This window comes from Protopterus annectens, chromosome 2.part2, assembly GCF_019279795.1.
Source record: "Protopterus annectens isolate FY-2018-M chromosome 2.part2, PAN1.0, whole genome shotgun sequence".
Taxonomy (NCBI): Eukaryota; Metazoa; Chordata; order Ceratodontiformes; family Protopteridae; genus Protopterus; species Protopterus annectens.
In genome coordinates this window covers 461561946-461588014 of record NC_056730.1, presented here as the reverse complement: position 1 = coordinate 461588014, position 26069 = coordinate 461561946, and the positions used below count along the sequence as shown (strand labels likewise).

Below are 26069 nucleotides of genomic sequence, written 5' to 3'. Positions count from 1 at the left end.
ACCTTTTATACATTATAATTATATTTCACAACTTGATTTTTAGGAAACTCTGTTTGCATTTGCTAGGTTGTTTGAATCAACAATATGTTCATGTACCTAGTTTATGAGAAATTATAACATTTGAACAATAGTTAGAATTTTAGATTTTATTTCATATTACTATATAAAAATGTATTCAGTATTTAAATACCATGTTTTGTCTGAAGTCAATCTTCTATTCATTTATTATGAACGAGAGGACTTAAATGCTATTGTAGAGAGGGTGGTAGATTCAAACAGTATCCTGTTTGAATCAGGAGTCTTTTGAACTCCATGAAGAGGGAAAAGGTGTACTCAAATTTAGTTTTTCTGTATATAGTTTCCATTAATTATCTTTTAGTATCTGAAATATTTATTCATCTGATTTACATATTAATTTTATATCATTTGGAACACAACTGGATTAAGTTTTATATAATTACAGTAAACACGTATAAATACTTGATTATTTTTAGTCAATTAAAATATATAATACTAGTAATATGAATTATCTCTACAAATGTCTACATTAAAATGTATTTCCATTAACATCAGTGGTCTTAATAACAGCTGTAAATGAGGAAATCTATATAAATATCTAAATCTATTTAATTTTAATCTTGTTCTTTTACAGGAAACACATTTACTAATGGAAGATATAGATAGATTTAATAACAAGAAATATACAGTGCTGTCTAGTTCACATCATCAGCAAAAAAGAGGGGAGTTGCTATTTTATGGAATAACTCCCTCTTTTTTTCTAAAATATTGGATACATATAATGATTAAAATGGTATGTTATGCGCGGTTATTCTAGAACTTAACAAAAAATATATACAATCATTAATGTTTACTGGATTCCTGGGATAAGTACTCATACAGTTAAACAACAGTTAGATCAAGTAATTCAATTCTCCAAAGGGAATATCATACTTGCAGGGGACTTTAATTGTATAGTAAAGGAAAGTGATTATACTGCTTTCAGGAAGGGAATGATATTATTTCCAGCTAAAAACATGACTGAATTTGCTGAATCATTTAATATTAAAGACATAAATGATTTTGCAGATACAAGTTCACTTTTTTACGCATATTTCTCATCAAGACATGGCACATATTCTAGAATTGACAGAATATGTATTTCAAACCGATTAATTAAAAATTTAATTAAAGTTAAAGTTCATTCATGCCCACTTTCTGATCATAATGCAATAACTTTTGAACTCCTTTTACATTCTAGTTGTTATCCTCAAATTAAAAGAATACTTGCATATCTCACTAATTTATCTGATTTTAGAGATTTTGTCATTTCTAAAATTAATAATTTTATTAAATTTAATAATTCTGAAGATACATCTTATTTATATATGGGATGCCCTGAAAGCATACTTATATGGAAGAATAATTAACTGGTACATAAATAAAAGAAAGTTTTGGGATAAGGAATTAAAAATCCTTCAAGAAAAGATTGACAAAGTTAAATTACAAAAACAGACAAGTAAATCTAACAATACAGAAGATATTAATACCCTAAACAATAAATACTTAGAAATATTAAATCAGAAGACTAAGATTAGTTTAGAGAGAGTTAGACATATACATTTTTCTACTAATCCTAAGTCTCTAAAGAAACTAGCAGTTAAAACTAAGAAATTAAACAAATTGTATCATATTAGAGAGATTTATTCTAGTAAAAAGAAGAAGATGGTAACAGATATGGAAGATATTTTAAAGGAATTTAGAAATTATTTTATTGAAATTAATCAGAATCCAAATATTAATGACTCTAAACAAAAAGTAAGTGCCTTTATTAAGAAGCATACCAAGAATAAATTAAAAGAACAAATTAAGGCATTAGATAAACCAATCTCACTCATAGAGATTAAAAATCAAATCAATAAGTTAAAACAAAATAAGCCCCCTGGTAATGATGGAATCATTCCAGAACTTTATAAATTATTTCCCATTGAATCACTTCTTATACTACAGCAAGTTTTCTCCCAATGTCAGGAATTGTTTAATATTCCTTCCTCCTGGAAATATACCCTCATTTCCCCTATCTTAAAAACAGATAAAGATCCTTCTAAATGTTCTTCTTATAGGCCAATTTCTCTTTTAAACATTGATTATAAAATGTTTATGTCCATTTATACCAATAGGCTTAAAAAAATGTCTTCCTGGTCTAGTAGATAAAGATCATATGGGTTTTGTTGTAAACAGGAGTACATTTGATAGTGTTAAAAGGATATTAACCATTATTGATTATGCAACCAAATCTAATAAAAATTTAACCTTAATAAGTTTAGACATAAATTGTGCCTTTGACTTGGTCAATTGGGATTATTTATTTCTTACCTTAGAGGCTTATAACTTCTCTGAAAATTTCATTAATTTAATTTCTCACTTATATAAAGTTAGTTATGCATATATCAAGATTGACCCATACCTATCACAAAATATTCCGATCTATAAAGGAACTAAACAAGGTTGTCCCCTTTCTCCCTTGTTTTTTACTCTTTTAATGGAACCCTTAGCTAATTATATAAGAATGAACCCAAACATTAAAGGAATATAATTGAATACAGAAATAACTTCCAAAGTACAACTCTTTGTAGATGACATACTTCTTAAGGTTGATGGAACAAATTCAACTTTACAAGCCACTTTTGATTTTATGGAATTCTTTCAAAAAAATCGGGATTATTTTTTAATGGTGATAAAACAAAAATTATCTCTATAACTTTGGACACTAATCTTTGGAATCAGAAATATACCAAATATTTAGTCAAATCAGAAGGCTTAAAATACTTAGTATTATATTAACTGACAATTTAGAAGATATAATAAAAATAAATTATGCTAACTGCATTTCTTCTATTAACAATCTAATATTTAAGTGGAAATATTTTTCGTTTTCAATGGATGAAAAACTTTCAATTATTAAAATGATTATTCTACCTAAGATACTTTCTGTTATTCAATCTATTTCATTAATGCCTCCAAGAACATTAGTTAGAGAATTTAATAGGTTGATTATGAATTTTTTATGGCAAACAAATAAACCCAGGATATCCCTTACACATAATATGAGAGATTGGTCTCTAGGTGGTATAGGTTTACCAGATATAGAACCTTCTTACTATTAATAGATCGACATTATTCACCCAAATGGAAGAAATTCCAGGAAATTCTATGTTTTAATACAAATGAGGGAAGTAACTTCATTAAACTTTCAATAATAAATAATCCATTTCTTTTAAATAGATTTCCTAATAACTTAACATATTATATGAAACTTTTATTTAAGGACATCAGAAATTACATATATAAAAATATGATTTATAAAAATTGGATATTTATTTTGTTTCCAATTGCATATACAAAGGATCTTATTGCCTCTTCCATTATGACTAGTATATTTTTATTGAAAGGAAAAAATCTTAATTTTTGGTTTCAATTCTTACAAGGTGAAAAATTAGGTACATTAGAATATCTAATAATTAATTTTGATTTAAATAAATCTGAATGGTTGCAACTTCAATCTCTTAGACAATTTATGATAGATAATATTAACGTAATCCCTCGATATTCAAGATCATCAATGCCTAATTTAATAACATTTTTTGGTATTTTCTATGCACCAGTATGTAGCTTCTGAATGTAAACTCTCTTCTATATGTAGAATAATTAATAAAGAATCAAGAAATGTTCCAGATAATTTCTGGAACTATTTCATTTCAATTAATAAAAAGTCACCCTCTGATTTAGATAAAAAAACAATTCTGGAATCACCTAAGTTTACTACATCATCCCTTAGATGGAGAATATATGCTTGGAAATTTATAGATTAGAACTGATTACTACAAATAAGGTGTTGTGTTGGAGATGTAAGTCAAATTCTAAACCTGACTGGTCACATATGTTTTATGATTGTATAACTCTGAGGCAATATTGGGGAAAATCAATTATCTTTTACAAACACTTTTTACTGATACATTTACAATTAAATATCCTATTTTATGGACTGTTTTAACAGCTGCTAGAAAAGTAATAACCAGAAACTGGAAATCTGAACATACTCCTTCTTTTGCAGAATTCAAAAATATTCTTATTGAAACCTGTAGTCTAGAAACTATGACTATTAAGTCAAGAAGTAATAGAACACCTTTTTCATATAATTTGTGGTCCAGTTTGAAATCTATACTAGATAAAGATTTATGCACTGTTTAAAATCTATTATGATTCTTATCAATTCTGTTATGTTTTATCTTTCAGACACAGTTGTAAATACTTTGTTTTTGTTGTAGTGTTTATTGGTTTCTGCTTGAAATGCAATTTCTTTGTGAATCTTTGTAAACATTTTGTTTTGTTATAAACCTTAATAAAAATTGTTTAAAAAAAAGAATGAAGGTGAGATAGGACAACATAACATAAAGAAGTTATGTACTCACCATAACGTTCCATGTTTGTTGTCCATAAACTCGCCTTCATTTTTGCATCTCACCCTCCTTCCCCCTTCCTGGAGGATTGAGAGGATTTTTTTTTTAAATTGACTATGAGTTCTCTGATTACCTTCGTGCCTCTTCAGTTATAGGCAGAGAGTTTGTTGCTTTTACTATGGTGGATTAGATAGTCTAGTGATTGGTTTCTTGCAAACAAGATCTGGGTAACTGCACTAGGCATTTTGGGATAGGGTGTAGCCCTGAGCCAGTGAAAGCTCTCGAGCTTTAGTATGTGGCTGAGTCGGAACCGATGCTAAGCTCCAAACCCAACCATCAAGAATGAAGGCGAGATTATGGACAACAAACATAGAACATTATGGTGAGTACATAACTTTTATTTTTTTGTTACTTTAATCACTTAGGAGTCATCTACTCTTTTTTTTTTCTTTGTATTACATATGCACATCCACTGAGCTATGAGACCCATTGCAGTGACTTTGTAAACTGCATTTATATATAAACAAACTATTGTTTGCAGTAATGTCTTCACAGTGCTTTCTTTTAACTAAGTTCATTATGTATTTTATATAGTTTTTATAATATTAGAGATCTGCTAACACTTAATGTGACTAAAACATTGCTAGCAATATTTTATGTAGTATAGATGTATAAATAATAACATTTTATGTAGATCACATACAAAGGAAAAAAGTTGTCGATGTACATCCATGAAGTTGAGAAACCTACAGAACTGTCATCACAGTTTGAGTCAGCAACTCTTTCAGGTATGTTGTGCACATTTTGGTTCTATAAAATATGAAGGGAAGTAAAAAGCTGCAAGCTGTTTAAGCTGTATCCATCTTCAGTATCTGAACTCTTTGAAATAGCTATTATGTTACTTAGAGAATATTCTGAGTTATTTAATGATTTTTTATAACATTTTATCTGATATTGTCTATTTTCATCCAGTTCAACCTTTGGGTTGTCAGATCCAGTTGGATGTGACCTTGGCACTCTGTTCAAAGCTTCAGCTCTAGGGCTGTGACTCCTCCCTTAGCCATAACTCCCTCCACTCCACCTTAGTACCTCAGTTCTTGTTTGCCACTTGAAGCATACAGATGCGTATCCAATGGCTACAGATTGCAATAAGAATTTTTTCTTATCTTTTCAATTTTTATTGTCAAGTATCTTTTCTTATCACATTTGCTTATAGGTTTTAATAGTATTTACAATTTCTTCTTACTATAGTTACTGTTATTGTTAGCATTAAGGTTACAAACCCATTTAGTCAATTAGCTTAGTGTTAAACGTTCAAGCCCCTTTTGGGCTTTTTATTTTTTCCCTATATGTTCCCTTTACAGAAAAAAAAGAAAGCAGTAGTTTGTGTGTGTGTGTGTGTGTGTGTGTGTGTGTGTGTGTGTGTGTGTGTGTGTGTATTCATTATCAAAATGTAGAAACACATTTGTTCGAGTAATGACTTACTTGAAAAAAAAAAGTCAAAAATAAAAACTTTAATCAAAACAACGAAAGTGGTAATGTGGATAATTAAAAATTTAATATTATAGACATTACCCAACATACCGTGCCTTCTGCTGATTTCCTGCCACCGTTTTGCAGGGATACAAGCCCCCCTGCAATCCCCCCCCTGCTTATTATATATATATATATATATATATATATATATATATATATATATATATATGTTGTGGATTCGACATGTATAGAGCGACATTATAGAAACTTGGAACCATGATTTCGATCTTCCAAGTTTCGTGTAACTGCTGTATATTTGGATAGTAAACCTATATATATATATATATATATATATATATATACATATATACACACACACACACACACACACACACACACACACACACACACACACACACACACACACACACACACAGATACCTTATTTTTGGTAGTGTTTAATACCATTTACATTTTTGGTAGCTGTTTTTTTCTGCTGTTAACAATTGTCTTTATTGAGAGTTGTTATGGCTAATAAAGTGCAGTGATTTAAAAAGTACACAGCTTGTGAGCATGACATTCCCCCACAGGACCCACACTCCCAATGTGTATACTGTTTGGGCACTGCCCATCTTGATATAGAATGTGAGACCTGTACCTCATTCAGTTCCAGAGCAATCCAGATCAGAAAAGAAAAACTAATCCTCACGGGTCTTCTTCCCACACAGACAGGGTATACCAAAGCTTCTTCATCCATTGCTTCCTCTTCCCAGGTAAGAAACAAGACAAGCTAAAATCTAAAGAGAAGAAAAAGCCAAAAGAGAAAGATGTGGAAAAGAGTACTGACAAAGCAAGAAAGAGGTCTCCGGATTCAGTTGAATCTCTGGGTTTGGATTTTAAAATTTCTCAGAGGTTGGATCTGCTAGTTACTTGAGCCCAAACCAATTTTCTGCGGCCCCATTTTTGTCCAGAACCAGTAAGTCCAAGATTGCAGTCTCCAATACTCCAAGAAAGGAGGCAGTCATCTTTGGTAGCTTTGTCGAGGTGGGCTCAGTCATCTAGGGGTCTTAAAGTATTTGACATTGATAAAATAATGAGTACGTTTTTGAGAGAACAGATTTACCTTGGGGTTCTTCTGGTACTGTCCACTTTGAACACATCAAGAATTGTTACAATAACCCCTTCTTTATTGTCTCTGATACTGACCTATCCTTCAGGTTTGGTAATAGAGTTGATTTCAACTGCAGTGGAATCCTTGACTGTCTCAACACTGATGTGTTCATACCAGGATGAGTCTTGGAGCTGAAGCATCAGTACCAAGGCTCAGGGAGACGAGCTGACTATTTAGGAGCCATCTCTCCTTCTCAGGGCCTCTGCTCTTGACAGCTTAGGTCTGAGGCTGGCCTCAAAGCCAAAACTCATTGGGGCAAGGAAGTCTCCCCCATCCTGAGGCGGAGACTCGGTTCCTGATGCACCAACAGCAGCTTTGGCTTTCTAAGCTTTCAAAAGATGTTGGCTGGACCAAAACAAAAAAAAATGTTATCTTCTGGCTTGGATCCATCCCACTCTTAGCTGAATACTGCTTCTTCTTCCACTCAGTCTAATCAAAAGGGATAGCTAGTACCAAGATATCCAGAGGTCATTCACTTTGTGAGTTCTCACTCTGATTTGGAACCATCTGATGTTTCCCCAGGACAGGTTCACAGAAAACAGACATGGAAGTGGAAGCACTTGGACTCCTCCCTGACGTTAGTCACTAAAGATACAAACTTGGAAGGTGAAGGTTTCCCTAGATCCCCCTTAGAAGACATCACCTTTGGCAATATCCTCAAATTGATGAATCAATGGAGAGTCGGACCACCGATGACACTTCACCGGATGAACCTGTATTCTTTGAATCCTTTGGTGCTGGCTCTTCTACATCCTGGGTCGTACCACCCGCTGATTCCCTTATAGACCTTGTGGTTCAGCAGGCTTGGAAGAATCCTGACATGGTGGAACCAGTACCAAAAAAGCCAGAGAGGGTTTTAGTTGCCCCCAAGGACAGAAAACATTGGAGCAAGTCTACCTATAGATGCCATGGTCGTAGGAGCAGCCACAAAAAAATAACTCTTTGAAGAAAGTTTGTCTCTCTATCCTCCTTATAGGGAATTTAAGGTTTGGACAGGTTTGGGAAATGGAAATATGCTTCAGTGATGTTTGTCTTTAGAGTGCTGAACTATTTGGCCCATCTGACACATTTCCAGGGGGACTTGACCAAAAAAACTCACTAAGTCTCTCTCAGATAGCTTATCAGTGGATGCTTAGAAAACTGTAGACTCCCAGTGGTCTACCCTTCTGTCTGTGTTGAACATGATTGTGCATCTGCTCTCAAATGGAGCTGATGGCATATCTAGGCTTGCAGGCACCAATGTTACAATACTCCAGCATGCATGGATGCACCTTTAACATTTTGTGCAAAGCTTTAAGATGTTCTTTGTCAATTACCCGTTTAATGGTTCTATGCTTTTTGGACCCAAAGTGAAAGATATGTTAATCAGGAATGCAGTATGGCAAAACCCTTTCTGCAATGAGAATCTGGTTTTCTAACCCCCTAAAAAAACTTTTCTAGAAACCAGGGGGGGTGGTATGAAAATGTGCTTCACAAAGTCACAGGGTTATAACCATGAAACTCCTTCTGACAGACCTCCTTGGGTCAGAGGAGGAGTTAATTCCAATGGATGCCATTCCAGAGGCAGAGGCTGACCGTATAGTCAGGGCTTCTGCAGCCCCTTCATCAAGAAGCCCTACCAGTGCTCCTGAAAATTTGCCCGACTGCTGCACTCTGGAGGCAGTCAGGGTCGAGGGATTGCCCGACTGCTACACTCTGAAGGAGGTCAGGGGTGGGGGTGGGGCTGTTATCCCACCCTAACAAGCTTGGCAAAATATCACAGCAGATTTCTGGGTGTTATGGATAGTAACCAGAAGCTATTCCAGTCCTTTTTCTTACCCCCCAGAGAAAAAGAGAATGATTCTCATCATGCCACCCAGTCAGTGGGAATTTGCAGCAGCAGAAGTTAACAAGCTACTGGAAAAAAAAGAGTAATCTAAAAGGTTCCCCTAGACCAGTCAGAATCCAGGGTCTATGCCAGGTTCTTTTTAAAGCCCAAGATGGCAGGGGACCTCAGGCCAATTTTGAATTTGAGTCATCTCAATCAGTTTGTAAAACAGACAAAATTCAGGATGGTCACACCTCAGTCCATACTGCCTCTTCTGAGGAATGATGACATACTGTTTCTTCTGACAAAGGATGATTGGATGTGCACTATGAATCTTTAGGATGCCTACTATCACATAAAGATAGAGTCACAATCCAGGAGGTTTCTCCATTTCCGGCTGGGAGCCAGTCACTACCAATTCCGGGCACTGTCCTACAGTCTCACTGCAGCCTCCATGGTGTTTACAAAGATGATGATGGTAGTAGTAGCATATCTGTGTCTGCTAGGGATCCAGGTTATCTCATAGTTAGATGATTGGCTCCTCACTGCTTTGTCCAGGGATCTACTGCTCCAACATTGGGACCTTTTGCCTACCACCTGCAGAATCTGGGTATAACAGTAAATCACACAAAGAGCAAATTGATTCCAACACAACAGACAGAATTCATTGAATGTCACTGGAGCACGTCTCTACAAATATCTAAGTTACCAGATTACAGGGTGCTTTTTTATATCTAGTTACCACTCAGGTCATTCAACTTCTCTCTCCTCAAGCAAGTTTAGTACTTTGTTTATTAGGTCTAATGGCCTCAAAAATTGCTCTTGAGGGTTCTTCAGTAGACCCTTTCAGTTCACTGGTCTTAGAACATTCACCCTCTCCACTCCAGAATACGTACCACACAAATATGCAAGAATCATATCAGTTGATGCATTGCTTCTCCATCAGTGACAGAATGCTGACATTTTGGCCAGGCTTAACCACAAGCTGCAGTAGCCACGGATGCCTGTCTTCTGGGGTAGGGTGGGGGGCATTTTGGAGGGGACAGTCCACGTTTCTTGGTCCCATTTAAAAGCCAAAATTCATAGCTCTTGGAGCTGAGTGTGGTCCTTCTAGTGTTACAGGCTTTTCAGGATGTCTTCCCCAGTGGTGTGATTTCTGTCCAGACAGACAACATGGCAGAAGTCTGGTATATCAAAAAACAGGAGGGAAATTGATCTTATAGGTTCATAGGTTCATAGATTAACACTAGGCTAACTGCCTTTGTGGGCCATTTTAAGCCTAGCCAATTACCCCATATATGAATCAAATCCTGCACCTTGTGTCTGCAAGGTAAACATCTTAACTATTATACCAACCTCCCACCACCCGAGATTAGTACTAGGCTAACTACCCCTGTGGGCCATTTTGTGAGAATCAAACCCTGCACCTTCTGTCTGTAAGGTAACAACCTTAACCATTATGCTCACCTCTTAGTTGTGAGGCCATGGGAGTGTGCCAATGGGCAATGTCTTCACATTGTTTTCTGCATGCAACACACATCCCAGAGACATCCAGTGTTCTAGCAGACTAACTAAGCTGAAAGATTCTTATGCCTCACAAGTGGTCCCTCAACCAAACAGTAAACATTCAGATCCTCAGCCGCTGAGGCCAACCTTGCTGTGACCTTTTTCTGTCCTCGCTGAACAACAATTGCAACAGTTACTTTGTCCTCATCCCTCCACAAAGACAGTCATAGAAGGATGCTGTTGCCCACAATTGGTCCCCAGGACTCCTCTATGCATTTCCTTCCATTCCTCTGATAACCATATTTATTCTGAAGGCCAGAAGGTACAAGACAAGAGTGATCTTCACTGCCCCCTTTTGGCCTCAGCAAGTTTGGTTCCCCTTCCTGTGGCCTCATCTGGGACATCCTCACTGGATGTTGGATCACTATCCAAATCTTCTAAGTCACCTGCACAGAATGCCTCTTTTGGATTAAGAGTCCATGAAACTGACTGTTTGGTTCATCCAGTTCTAACTATAGCCAGAGATGTTAGGCTTTCTTCTTCAGTGGCCCACATTATCTCAGTTTCATAGAAGCAATCTACCAAAAAGATCTCCCAGAGAATATGGAAAATGTTTTTTTGTATCAAGAGGTTTGGACCCCTTCTCAGCACCTCTGCCTTCTAACGTTTTTGTTAGAGCTCTTTCACAATAATTAGTTTTTCCATGATTAAGGTACGAATGGCTGCTATTTTCAGTTTGAACTTTGGCAAAAATAATATCTCCATAGCATCCCTGAACATTTCTAAAGCCTTTTTTAAAGGAACCTTCTTGCTGAGACCTCCAATTAAGGACCCCATTCCCCCTGGAATATCACAGTTTTGCTACAAATCTTAACTCAACCCCCCTTTGAATCATCAACTTTTATAGACTTAAAATTTTTGTCTTGGAAAACAGTTTGCTTAGTTGCATTCACTTTAGCAAGACGAATGACACTGAGCTACAAGCCCTTTCTTGCAAACATCCATATTTAGTTTTCCATTAAGACAGAGTTATGCTAAGAACTAATGTGCCCTTTCTTCCTAAAGTGACATCCAAATAAAATTTAAACCAATCTATGGACCTTCCAGTGTTCTTTCCAAGATAAACAAAGGAGAGTATATACTGCATTTGCTAGATGTTCATTGTCAACTCAGGTTCTATCTTCATAGAACAAAGGATTTCAGAAAATCAGACCAACTTTTTATAGCTTTCTCAAAGGCTAAACGGGGTAAGGGCATTTCCAAAGTTACCCTTTCAAGATGATTGTCAGAGTGTATTTCCTTTGCCTATGCTAAAAGGTGTCTATCTTTATGTGGAAAACCCAAAGCTCATTCTGCAAAGGAGGTAGTTATCTCTACAGCCATAATGAATAGGTTCCCGATTGATGACATTTGTACAGCAGCAACTTGGTCTATGGTTCACTCCTTTGTGTCTCATTATAAATTGGATATAGACTCTAGAACATGTTATTCCTTTAGTGCCACTATCCTCAGGAACGTCCTTTCTTGATGCCACCCAGGTGTTTGCAGCTGGGAGTCTGTCCCAATGGTTTAACTGGGTGAAAACAAACAGCATCGGATACAAATGTTATGTACTTACCGTAATGATAGATCTCTATTGTCTTATTTTTGTCCAGGTCAACACCCCTCCCTCTTTCCCCTTTCCAAAATTATCATTAACAGCTCTATGTGACCAGGTGGACCTCACCTCAGACCTTGTCTGTTTACAGCTGTCTAGGCTGTAGTTTTATTTATTTTATTTATTGTCTGCGAGATAATTTGGAATATATATATATATATTATTATGGTTATGTATAGAAAGTTAACTAGTATATCTGGCAAACTCAATGTGAGGTACTAAGGTACAGTGGAAGAAATTATGGGTAGAGGGGGAAGTTAGGGCCCTGGATCTGAAACTTTGAAAAAGGCACTGAAGTCAGATTTGGTTGGATCCGACAACCCAAAAGTTGAGCCAGACAAAAGTAAGATAGCACGGATCTATTGTTATGCTACATATGTAACTTTAGATCTGATGTTGCCCCTTTCATTCCTCCTCAAAGGTGGGTCACAGATCTGATCCTCAAATCTGACTCAGCCGCATTCTCACAGACTAGGATCCAAGTCTTGAGCTCCTCTCTCTTCCCATAATGCTCTGTCCTCTGCCTAACCTCCTCAGATTTCATTTGCCACCAGCAGTGACAGACATGGTTCTTCTCAAGTCTCAAGTGTTCAGTTATTAGTGGGAATCTCAGTAGTGTTCATATATTTTTTGACAGATAAGTCAAACTTAATTCTATTTCTAGTCTTTCCTCCCTTTATCCTCCCCTTCCTTAGTTTGTGCAGTGGTAGAAGTTAACTTCTACTTTCTTCTTGTGCTGTCATTGTGCCTTGGCCCACACTTTTTTTCTGGCTGTTAGTTTAAAAAAAGGGGGGGGGGTTAGAAATTTAGATAAGTAGTGTAGTTACTGTCTTCTTTGAGTAAAGTGTTTATTTGTTCTTGGTGTAGCTATATGGCTGTATTGTTTATTTTTGGCGGGCGCGTGTTTGTAGTATTTTTTTCACTATGTGTGACAAGCCAGCCAGGTTCAAATGGTGCTCAGAATGCAGGCACAAAATACCACAGTCTGATGCTCATATTAGGTGCGTATATTGTCTGGGGCCAGAACATCTGCAGTCGGCTTGTTCTGTTTGTGAGGAATTTAATCCCAGGGCCATTGCCGACTGCAAGAACAAATTAATACTTAAGGGATTCATCTACTTCTGCTGATATCTCTCTAGGGGCTGAAACCCCCTCTAAGAGCATAGTTGGGTCTGTTGAACCAAAGAAACTCCATCACAAGTCCTCAAATGCTTTGTCGGAACAACCCTCTAAGTTACTAAAACCTTTGGATCCGACAGGATCAGATTAGAGACCAATTTCAGCTCTGGCAGATCCGAAGCACTCCTTGGATCCGACCAGTATTACCTTCGTAGCCAGTTCTCAGAGAACCTCCACTTCTGCTTCAGATCTGAGAGCAAGGAGTTGAACTCCGGAGTTGTGTTTAAGAGCTGCATTTCCTCCACACTTTTGCAGATGCCCACTAGGCCACTGTCAGTACCTTAATCCAGGTCTTCTAGGAGCCTTTTGGAGGTCGATGTGGATCGGGTCCAGATGAGGGTTTTGCCTACTCCACCCCCTCTGGGATCTGTGAGTGTTATTTCCAGTGCAGTCCCCTTCTCCGATCTGACCTGTATCGGAGTCCCAGGATCATAGCCACTCGAGATAGCGGGGGTTAGATCCAAGGAGCCATCTTTCCTCTACTTTGACTGCCACCCTGACTTCCTTTGCTCTGATGTCATCTAATTGCAGTGGGTCTTGGATCTGCAATATCCCCATCAGATCTGGGGGACGGGTTCCGTCTCTTCCCCTCAGTGCTTCAGCTCTGGACAGTTTAGGTCCGGTTCTACCTGGAAGCCACAGATCAGGGATCCCTACCCTCTCTTCCTCAGTTGCTTCGGCTCCTAGGGAGTTAGGGATGGATTCTCTGGGTCTGTCAGAGTTCTCACTTGTAGAAAGTACCTTCTCCAGTCATAGATATCTGGTCTGTCTGAGCTGTGATCTTCTCCATCGCCAGTCTTTGGATCAGAGAATTGAGCCTGTCATGCCTGTTCAGGGTCAGCCCGTCCAGAGAAACCTTCAAACTCTTCTCCTAGAGGGAATCCCATCTTCTTCCTAGTCCTCCCCTGAACATCCCGCAGAGATGATTCCTCGTAAGAAGATGTGCAGGAGGAGGCACATTGACTCCCCCCTTGGTGTCCCTTACCAAGGACATGGATTTTGATGAAGGGGAAGGATCCCCACGATCACCACTGGAGGACATCTCCTTTGGAGACATTTTAGAGATCCTGAGGTAGAGAGGTGGTTGGTTGGCCCAATCTTCTTCCTTGGAAGAGTCTGTGGTTTTGGAGTTTTTTGGAATGGGCCTGTCTACATCCTAGATGACCCCCCCCCCCCTGCGCGCCAGACAAGCTCATGGATTTAGTGTCCCACCAGTCCTGGATGGAGCTGGATATGATTAAACCGATTCCAAAACAACTAGATCCGTTTTTGTCTCCTCCTAAAGGCAGACCGTACTGGACCAAGGGTATATCAGTAGATGCCATGGTTGTAGTAGCAGTTACCAGGAAGGAGCTAGCTGAAAAGCGCTGCACGGTCCATCAGCCGAACAGGGAGTCCAGGGTGATGGGCAGGTTTGGTAAGTGCATTTATGCCTCAGCCACTTTCTCGTTGAGAGCTTTAAACTGCCTGGCACTCTTAACTCGGTTGCAGAGAGATCTGGTCAAGGAACTTTCTGACAGTCTAGCAGAGATCATGTTGGTGGAGGACTTAAAGAAAGTTTCTTCCCAGCTGGCATTCTTCATTGTCCATTTCTTCCATGAGGCTTTGTTCCCATTCCACGGAGGGCGCCTCACGGGCAACTGGCTCAGGTATTGCTATTAGCAGGCATGCTGGGATGAGGGTTTGTGACTTCGTGGAACCCTTTAAGGTGTCCTTTGTGAGCGCCCCATTTGATGGCTCCTCTTTATTCAGGCCATCTGTCAAGGATAAACTATCCTGCAGCGAGCAGGAAGGAAAGACATTGTCTGCCATTGTAGTCAGGTTTTCAACCCCTCAGCACACCTTTTCCAGAAACCAGCATAGTGGCAAGAAAACCTAGTTCTGAAAATCTCAGGGGTCTTCCCAGGATCAACGCAGGGATTCTTCCTCCAGAGGCAGAGGAGGAGGTTTCAGTGGGAGATGCTGTCCAAGGAGTAGAGGGGGACTGCAGAATCAGGGCTTCAGAGAGCCTTTCTCTGATAAGTCCCATCAGCACTCCTGAAGCACTGCCTGACTGCTCATCTCTGGCGGCAGTTAGGGGTCATTTTTCTGTGCATCCAGCCACCTTGACCAATCTAACAGAAAACAGCTGGGTGCTAATACATTCCATTTTTCATTCATCCACCATAGAAACCAAAGAAACTCCCTGATATTCCACCCAGCCTGGGGGAATATGCAGTACAAGAAATTCAAAAACTTCTGCAAAAAAAGAGTCATCCAAGAGTTCCCAACCAAACAAAAAGGATTCAGAACTTACTCATACTACCTTTAAGTACCAAAGAAAACCAGGGACCTGAGACCCATTCTGAATCTAAGCAAACTGAATTTGTTTGTAAAGAAGGCAAAGTTCCTAATGGTTACAGCTTAGTCCATTTTACCACTGTTGTGAAAGGATGATTGGATGTGCTCAGTAGACTTACAGGACCCGTACTATCACATCAAAATAGACAGACACTCCAGAAGTCATCTGCACATTTGACTGGGAGTCAGTCACTACCAATTCAGAGCTCTACCCTTTGGACTCACCACATCCCCAGGGTGTTTACCAAATGCATGGCAGTAGTCACAGATCACTTGAGACTGCAAGGATTGTGGGTGTTTTCATATCTAGATGACTGGCTCTTCACTGCCCCAACTAGGCATCAACTAATTCAGGCCAGGGAATACTTTTTCAGAATTGCCAATCATCTGGGCATCACCATAAACCTGACAAAATCAAACCTATCTCCAGTACAGAGTTTGGAATTCATTGGGGCCCTTTTAGACACGTTGAATCAGATTGCATCTCTACCCCCTCACAGTGTACAGACATTAAGAGACCATGTTCGAGCCATTTTAGATTGGTCATCTCCAATGGCAAAGCTGATAGTTCAGGCTATGGGTTCCATTGCAGCTACCATTACTCTAGTTCTGTTATTAAGGTTCTTTATGAGAGTGCTTCCATACACCTTGGCTGTTCAGTGGTCTATTCTTTGCCAGCCTCTGTCTGTTCCTATCAAGTTGACTATGGTTTGCAGAAAACATCTCCAATGGTGGCTTCTGTCAGCTGACCTAATGATCAGCAGACCATTCCTACTTCCTTCCCCTCAGCCATGGTGAACACAGATGCTTCCCAGTTGGGGTGGGGGGGCATTTCAAGGGAAAGATAGCCCAAGGCATGTGGACGCATATAGAGACCAGAGTGAGTATCAGTTTTCTGGAGATGAGAGCAGTTCTTCTCACACTGCAGGCTTTTCAGAGCATTCTCCCTTTAGGAACTGTGGCAATTCACACAGGCAACATGCCAGTGGTCTGGTACATCAACAAATGAGGAGGAACCCACTCTTATCCCTTGTGCAGAGAGGCCATGAGGGTCTGGGAATGGGCGATGTCTTCAGACCACTTTCTACTTGCAACTCACATACCACGTATCACTCATCCCTCTCTAACATAGATGACAACAGGGGAGGTATTTCGTTTAGATGCTTTAATACATAGAAACACATCAGGATGGATAGCAGCAACATAAAATATAAATGAACTGGTTAACAAACAGACCTTACAGACATAACATGCTTACATCTGAACAGCTTATGGCAGTCAGGCTCACATGTACTCAGTATTTATACACTTATGCAAGCCCTTGGATAGCTTCTTAAAGATACATCTACATCCTCTCTCGTAAAACAATTGCCCTTTGTAAAAACAATATTAGAGTTGGACATGCATTGCTATAGACATTGGAAACAAAACACAATGTTCATGTCCAAGTTGCCATGTATATGTTACATGGTCTAGAGATACGACCAAATCTCATAACATAACAATCTGGACTGAATTTAATAAGAGGGATAGTCTTTGGTGAACTACCCATATCAGCAACTTCTGGATTCATCACAGGAACAGGAATATTCTGTGGAACCTTCTCTGGAATTGGAACAACGGACAACTCACTCTGAGATAAAGAGTCTTTCTCACAGGCTATGTGCTCAAACACTGGTATTAAATTCCAGTTCCACCTAAAGTCTGCACCTTGTGAGTCCACAATGTACGAGCTCAGCTTTGGGCATATATTCTTCATGACTCCAATCCAGTTATAACCTCTGGATGTTTGCATCCTTACCGCTTCTCCTTCTTGTAATGGATTGAGTGGTTTGCTGGTTTTATCATAGTAGGACTTCTGTGTTAGACATTTCTTCAACAGATTGGTTTTCACTGACCTGTTGTTCTTAACACATGGAACCAACAGTTGACTGCTGATTGGTAATGTGGATGTTATGTGATCCTATCTTGCCTACATTCTGTACTGATGGGTTCGGAGCCGATCCTCGGCTCCGACTCGGCACGCTATACTATAGAGCGAAGTCTCTAATTGGCTGAGCTATTTTATATCCCAGGATGCACCACCACTACTTCCCCAGATCTCGTTTGCCGCTTCATAGCAATAGACGTGGTCTCGACTTGGCTGGGCTAAGTACTATTTACTGACTAATTTCTGTCAGAAAATTCCTAATTTTTCACCCAAAAGCTGTTTTAACAGCTACTTGTCATGTATAAGTGCTCTTTTGTGAGAATTTGTGTAGTTTTATTAGCGCTAGGTTTCCGCCCTTTTTTTAGTGAAGGTTTCCTCGCGCTTGACTTCTAGTGTGTCATACGTTGTGATTTACTTACTTTCTGTGGTAATTTGTATATTTCTCAGTGTTGAGGTCCCGTTTTAGTTAGAGGGGCCTTGCCCTCGCGCTCTGCTAGAGCTGTGGGTAGTGTCTTTCTGTGGGCCTATCCTGTTTAAATTAGAGGGATTTGTCCCTTTGTGATAGTTTCTTGTGCTAGTTTTTTTTTTTGAGTGTTTACTGCTGAGATGTCGAAGGAGCATAGGCCTTCGTGATTTAAAAAATGTACCAAGTGTGGGTACAAGATGTCAATCACGGATGATCATTTTCTGTGTGTGTATTGCTTAGGTCCTAAACACCTGCAAGAGTCGTGTAGTGTGTGTCACGCTTTTTCTTCTCGTGTCCTCCAAGAGAGGAAAAACAAATTGATTTTGAAGGGGCTCATCACCCCTTCTTTTGAGGAGGCCTTATCTTCTTCCCCCTCTCCCTCCAGGAAGAAGAAGTCTTTGGCTCCGACCAGTCCGTCGGAGCCGATAGCTAAGAAATCTAGGCAGGCTTCTCCGTTGGCTCCACGGACTTCGGAGCCGAGGTCGGAATGGTCTGCCTCGGTGCCTCCAGCCTCGACTCCTCTGTCCTCGGAGCCGAGAGCTCGAGCATCGAGAGGTGGGTCACCTTCTTCGGCTCCAATGGTTTCGGAGCCGAGAAAGGTCGCACACTCAGACTCTTCTACCTCGGCGCCGAAGTCCCCGTCGGCTCCAAGGGAAATTGCTGTATTGGTGGATTCTCCCTCGGCGCCGATAATACTTGAGACTATTCGGAGCCAGTCTCCCAGTCTTTCGGAACCGGCGGAGAAGTCAACTCTGGCCCGATCGGTCTCTTCTCGGTCCTTGAGAATGTCCGATTTGGATATTGACAGGGTACTTCAAAGGCTGTTTCAGTCTCCAGTCTTTCAAAAGTTAGTATCGGCTCCAGCCCAGTCGGCTCCAGAGCCGATTGTCCACCCTGTTGTTTCGGTTCCTCCTCCAACAGCCTCGGCACCGTTGGAGTCGGTGCTGGTGGAGCCGGTGGAGGTTTTCGGGTCGGCTCCGACCCTTACTCCAACCCCGACGTTCGGGTCGGAGTTCGGTACTCGGACCTCCTCGGTCGGCCCCGGGGGTGATGTTTCGGGTCCGATGCTTTCGGTTCCGAGCCTCCCTCTCAGTGCGTCGGCTGCGGGAGTGCCTTCTACTGTTGTGGCCTCGGGGGTCGGACCGTCCCAGGACTCTGGGGGTCCGGCCTTCAGGGTCATGAGGAGTGCTTTAGCCAAATCTTCCTTGGCTACCTCCACCATCTCTCCGGCACCTTCCCTTGGCATGGAGACTTGTTCCTTTGTTGTCCCCCTGTCTCAGGACAGCGGAGCCCTGGAGCCTGAGGTCACCCCCATTGGGGATTCCTCCCTTCCTGGGGGTCCTTCCGAAGCTTCTTCGGAGGAACCTCCCAGGAAGAGACAGTGTAAGAGGAAGCACGTCGACTCGCCTGATGAGTGTCTCACCTCAGACACCGACCTCGATGATGCGGAGGGGTCCCCCAAGTCGTCCTCGGATGATGTCTCCTTTGTGGACATCTTAGAAATCCTCAAACAACGAGGCGACTGGCAATCCAAACCCCCTTCTGCTGAGGAGTCGGTCTTCCTCAAGGCCTTCGGGGCTCAGCCTTCCGCCTCTTGGGTGTCTCCGCCCTTCGATGAGCTCCTGGATTTGATCTCTCGAAGGGCGTGGGAGCACCCGGATTTGGTGGAACCGGTGCCAGCTCGCCCGAATAAATTTTTGTCAGCCCCCCCTGAGAAGGAATTCTTATCCAAAGGTGTGGCCGTAGATGCCCTGGTGGTGGCATCTGCTACCCAGCAAGATGTGGCAGAGGCTTCAATGTCCATCCACCCTCCTAATAAAGAGTCCAGGAGTATGGATCGGTATGGGAAGCGCACCCTTACTTCAGCGGCCTTTACTTTAAGGTCTCTGAATTACCTTACACACTTCACCAGACTTCAGAGGGATCTGGTCAAGGAGCTGTCAGATATCCTCTCTGGTAACCTACCTGAGCAGTTGGCCCAGACGGTTAGCTCTCAGTTGGCTACCCTGTCATCTATATCGAACTCGTCCATAAGGCTCATTTCATATGCGGCCGAGGGGGCGAGTAGGGCGGCGGGTACAAGTATTGCTCTACGGAGACAGGCCTGGCTCCGCCTGTGTCATTTTGCGGAGGCCTTCAAGTCTTCCTTTGCCGACGCTCCCTTTGATGGGTCCTCCTTGTTTGGACCCAAGGTAAAGGACACCTTGACCCGCTGTGAACAAGAGGGTAAGACTTTGACTGCTGTAGGGGCACGGTTTTTCACCCCCTTCCGGCCTTATCCCAAGGCTAGAAGAGGGGGGAAAATGTGGTTCTGCAAATCTCAGAAGACTTACCCCTCACAGCAGGATGATCCCCCCTCTAGAGGCAGAGGAGGGGGAAATTTTTCAGGAAGACGCCGTCCCAGAGGCGGCAGGGGCCCCCGCAACACTGGAGACCGCGAGTCCTTTCGTGGCTCCTCAACCTTCCAGCATCCCTGAAGGATTGCCCGACTGCGCCGCTCTGGAGCCAGTCGGGGGTCGTTTTTCGAGGCACCTAAAGGCCTGGGAGAATATCACCCAGGACCGATGGGTGCTCTGAATCATTGCCGGAGGTTACAACATCCCCTTTTCACAGTCCCCTCCACCATCCCGAAAAATCCCGGACCCACCACCCAGTCAACGGGATCTCGCAGCCTTCGAAATTTCAAAGCTGCTTCAAAAAGGAGTCATCTAACTGGTCCCCGAAGACCAGATCGGATTAGGGACTTACTCAAGATTCTTTTTGGTGCCAAAAAAGACCGGGGACATGAGGCCCATCTTGGATCTCAGCAAGCTCAACCATTCTGTCAAGAAGTCCAAGTTCCGGATGGTCACTTTACAATCCATTCTCCCGCTGCTGGAGAAAGGTGTTTGGATGTGCTCCATACATCTCAAGGACGCCTATTATCACTTCCTGATAGATCAGGCGTCCAGGAGACACTTGCGCTTCAGCCTGGGAGACAGTCATTTCCAGTTCCATGCACTGCCCTTTGGTCTCACCACAGCCCCCAGGGTGTTCACCAAATGTTTGGCAGTGGTGACTGCTCACCTGAGAAGTCTAGGATTCCAAGTGTTTCCATATCTAGACGACTGGCTCCTAACCGCCACCTCCAGGCATCTACTCTTACAAAACCTAGCAGCCACTATTTCTCTAGGCGACTCCCTGGGAATCACCTTCAATTGGGCAAAGTCCGTGTTGTTGCCATCTCAGCGCATACGGTTTATCGGAGCAGAGATAGACTCAAAGCAAATGCGGGTCTATCTTCCTATAGAAAGGATAGAAACATTACAATCTCAAGTCCGAGCATTGCTCTTCAAACGCCGAGCCCCAGCAAAGATGGTCCTACAACTGTTGGGTTCCATGTCGGCTACCGTTCTCCTAGTCCCCTTAGCAAGATTGCACATGAGGATTCTACAGTGGCTCCTGTCAGTCCAGTGGTCGTATCAGGATCTCCCTCTCAGTCACCTCATTATGATCACGGAGACGTGCAAACAGGACCTCTGTTGGTGGCTTCTTTCCTCCAACCTGGATCAGGGGCGACCCTTCGTTCCTCCACATCCAGTGGCCACTTTGACTACGGACGCCTCCCAGACGGGGTGGGGGGGACATTACCTGGGCAGGTCAGTCCAAGGCAAGTGGCACCCCGACGAGAGTTCCCTACGCATCAACATACTGGAAATGAGGGCGGTGCTTCTATCGCTACAAGCACTACACAGTTACCTCCCCCAGGGCATGATTGCCGTTCAGTCCGACAACATGTCAGTAGTCTGGTACCTGAACAAGCAGGGAGGGACCAGGTCCTACCCCCTTTGCAGAGAGGCCATGAGAGTATGGGATTGGGTTATTGCAACCAACCGTTTCTTGGTAGCAACACACATTCCGGGGAGATCCAATGTGATAGCTGACCGACTGAGCAGAACTATTCTCTCCCCTCACGAGTGGTCTCTGAACGACAGAGTAGTAACTCAGATCTTCAGAAGATGGGGAACTTCTTGTTGCGACCTCTTTGCAACTCCTCACAACACAAAATTTCTACAGTTCTTCTCCCTCACCCCGGTTCCGGGGGGGATTCCCAAGGACGCCCTAGTCCAAGCTTGGCCCACCGGCCTACTGTACGCCTTCCCACCGGTTCCCCTTCTTCCCAGGGTGATCCAGAAGGCGATTCACTTGCGGTGCAAGATGATTTTAGTTGCCCCATACTGGCCTCGTCAAGTCTGGCTGCCCTTTCTTCGGAAGTACGCACTGGACGGTCCATGGTTCCTGGACCAGACTCCAGATCTCTTGATTCACCAGTCGGGACAGCTTCATCAGTCCCTTCATTCGTTGAGGTTAATAGCTTGGCTCCTCCACTTCCGACCATAGTCAGGAACCAGGTTTTGGACTCGGAAGTCATGCATATCTTGTCCTCGGCCCACAAGAATTCGACTAAAAAAATGTATAACAGCAAATGGATGAGATTTGCCATTTGGGCCCAACTCCGGGGATTAGATCCTATTACTGCCCCGGTGTCTGAAGTTTTGAAATTTTTAGCTTCCTTATTCAATCAAGGTTCTTCGGTCTCTACCATCAAGGTTCAATTAGCAGCTATTTCTAATTTTCATGAAAGTATAGACCCACCTTTGATGAGCAATAAGTTGTGTAAAGCCTTCATGAAAGGTGCTGGGCTGCTATGACCTCCAATTTCTCATCCCGCTCCACCGTGGGATCTTAATTTCGTATTAGGTGCTTTGACCTCTTCCCCCTTCGAACCGGCAGCAATGTGTGACTTGAAATTTCTTTCTTGGAAAACTGCTTTTTTGGTGGCAATTACATCAGCCAGAAGGGTCTCGGAACTTCAAGCCCTATGTGTCAAACCACCGTACCTGGTTTTTCACAAGGATAGAGTTTCCCTCAGGCCTAATCCATCCTTTGTTCCTAAAGTTTGTTCTAGTTTTTCTCTTCAACAGTCGTTAGAACTCCCAGTTTTCTTCCCCAACTACTCAGACAGAGCGGAATATATCTTCCATTCATTGGATGTTCATAGGCAATTGCGTTTCTACTTAGATAGGATGCACCAAACGCGGAAAACAGATCAGTTGTTTGTGTCCTTTTCAGACAACAAATTGGGCAAAGCCGTCACGAAGGTCACTATTGCTAAGTGGATCAGAGACTGTATCAGTCATACTTACTTTCTTTCTAATAGAGAGCTTACAACCACTGTGAAAGCTCATTCTACAAGGGCAATGGCTACCTCTACAGCCTTTCATTCCAAGCTTGCCATTAGTGACATTTGTGCTGCGGCTACCTGGTCTTCTCCTCACACCTTCATTTCTCATTACAAATTGGATGTGGCATCTCGGGGGCGAGCTTCCTTCGGTTCCACAGTTCTCAGGAGTGTTTTCCAGTGAGCCACCCAGGAATCAGGTGCTAGGGACACTGTCCCATCAGTACAGAATGTAGGCGAGATAGGATCACATAACATCTTTTAGTTATGTACTTACCATAACTTTAGATGTTTGGGATCCATCTCGCCTACATTCCTAATAACCCACCCTCCTTCCCCCTGCCTTGGAGATCAGAAGAGACCGAACGGTTCAGTTTAGCTGTTTCATCTTGAAACACCTGGCAATGTTATTTCAACTGTCTATGACTGTGTGCATGTGTGCGGACAAACAAGATCTGGGGAAGTAGTGGTGGTGCATCCTGGGATATAAAATAGCTCAGCCAATTAGAGACTTCACTCTATAGTATAGCGTGCCGAGTCGGAGCCGAGGATCGGCTCCGAACCCATCAGTACAGAATGTAGGCGAGATGGATCCCAAACATCTAAAGTTATGGTAAGTACATAACTAAAAGTTCTGGTTCGTTTCGACAGAAGTCTCTGGGCAGGTGAACCAAGATGTTTATCACTAGGAACATTTCTGAGATTCAAGAGATTCAGTAAAACGTCGCTGTTATCTCATTTTGACTTCTCTAGTAACTGTTTTGCACTTTAAACTGCACATTCTGACAAACCATTTGACTGCAGGTACTCAGGGCTACTTTTGACATGAGTAAAGTCCCATTCTTCAGCAAATCTTTTGAACTTTTGGCTTGTAAACTGAGTGCCATTGTCTGAAACAACTTTGTGCGGACTACCAGTTGTTGCGAAATGAAGCTTCATCTTAGTAGTGGCAGGATTGGATGCCAGATTAGGAAGTAGGTCAAGTCTTGAACCAAATAATGTTGACCATTCCACTCAAAAATGTTAGTGGCTACTGTCGACCAAGGTAGTTCAGGAATCTGGTTTAGCTGAAGTGATTCCTTCTGTTGATGTGGCTTAGTACTGTTACACATGGAACAAGATAAAAGTGCTCTATCAATGTCTTGTGACATAGAAGGCCAAAATACTAGTTCTCTCGCATCCTCCAAAGGTGGAGGTGTGTCCATATTCATTAAGGATATCCACACCTCCAGGCTAGTTGCTCAGCATAATGCATCTGAGGTTATCCAAGTGCAACTAACTCTGGGCAAAACTGCAATCCAAATTGTAGCTTGCTACAGATCCCCCACCATGCTCAAGGATTCCCACTCCTCTTTTCTTGATGTACTGGAAAATATTAGGGTTCAACCAAACACCCTAATAATGGGCGACTTCAACTACCCTACCATTAACTGGGAAAACTACTCATGTACCAAATCCTTAGCTCAACGCTTTCTGGAATTCATAAACTCCAATTCCCTGGATCAACTTATCCACACCCCCACCAGGAGCAACAATATCCTAGACCTAGTCATTACCAACATGAGTGACCGGTGTTCCACAGCTGAAGTTAACTCCTCGTTGGTCCGATCCGACCATAAGCTAATCATCCTTGATATCCACATCCTGCCCCCACCCTCCATTAAGGAAACCACGGTAAAACAATGTCTCCAAAACCAACTTCATGCTTCTTAAGACAGAAGTGGTGAACTTCATGACACCCATGCAGATGGATAATACAGTTACAACTGCTGAATCCTACACAAATGCACTCTATAAGCACTTACACGAGTGCATGGATCGTGCTATCCCAAACAGAACCAAGACGCTATCCTCCAAAAAGAGGAAGTCAATCTGGTGGTCCCCTGCCATAAACAAACTGTACAACAGAAGGAAGAAACTGCTGCAAAAGAGAGTAAAATCCCATGAGTGGAGGAGCTCCCTGGACAGCCTCAGTAAGAAGCTGAGCTCCCTTATAAGATCCTCCAAAGCTAGCTACGAAAACAAAATCTCCACTAATTCTAAGGACAACCACAAAGCATTCTATAGCTATGTCAAGAATCTCGATGACAACACCCAGATCTGCTCTGAGTTACAGCACAACAGCACGAAAATTACAGAACCAACTAATATTGCCAACATCCTGGCAGACAGTTTCACTGCTAACTTTACCCCCCCAACCCTTTAAAGGGCCCATATCTATACCGGAAGAATGCAGAGTCCTTGTAATCACAACTACGCAGGTAAAAGCTGCACTCTCTAAAGCCAAAAACACAGCATCCATGGGACCGGACAACATCCCAGGCTGCGTTTTACACGAACTTCAGAACAAACTGGCTCCCCACATAAGCACCATGTTCAATAGTAGCCTCGCATCAGGCTTTGTGCCCACTGAATGGCGCACAGCAACAGTTATCCCACTCCACAAAGGGGGAGCCACCACTGATCCAGGGAACTATCGACCTATTAGCCTGACGAGCCTGGTCTGCAAGGCCATGGAACATATCATCATGGAACTCGTAAACAAAGACATTGATAACCTCCAAACTTTGGATCCCACTCAGTTCGGGTTTGTGAAAGGCAGATCATGCCTCTTGAACCTGATCGACTTCTTTGAAGCAGTCACCAAAGCTGTAGATTAGGGTAAGGTGGTTCACACAGCCTGTCTTGACCTTGCCAAGGCTTTCGACACCATCCCCCATTCTGGAATTATAGCTATACTCACTAAACTAGGTATAAATCCCTATGTCACAAGATGGGTTGCCAACTGGCTCACTGACAGAAACCACACTGTAAAAGTTGCAGACTCCAAATCTGACCTCAAAGCAGTGACAAGTGGAG

General features: G+C 42.1%; 1 protein-coding gene across 1 annotated transcript in view; it reads left to right on the top strand.

Annotated features, from left to right (window-relative positions):
• The window catches only part of ANKRD31 (ankyrin repeat domain 31), a 313751-nt gene that overhangs the window by 83927 nt on the left and 203755 nt on the right, over positions 1 to 26069 (top strand). Inside the window, exon 2 of the mRNA XM_044063955.1 lies at positions 5152 to 5245. Coding sequence (XP_043919890.1) covers positions 5179 to 5245 — 67 coding nt within the window. The 5' untranslated portion in view covers positions 5152 to 5178. The remainder of the gene's footprint in view (positions 1 to 5151; positions 5246 to 26069) is intronic.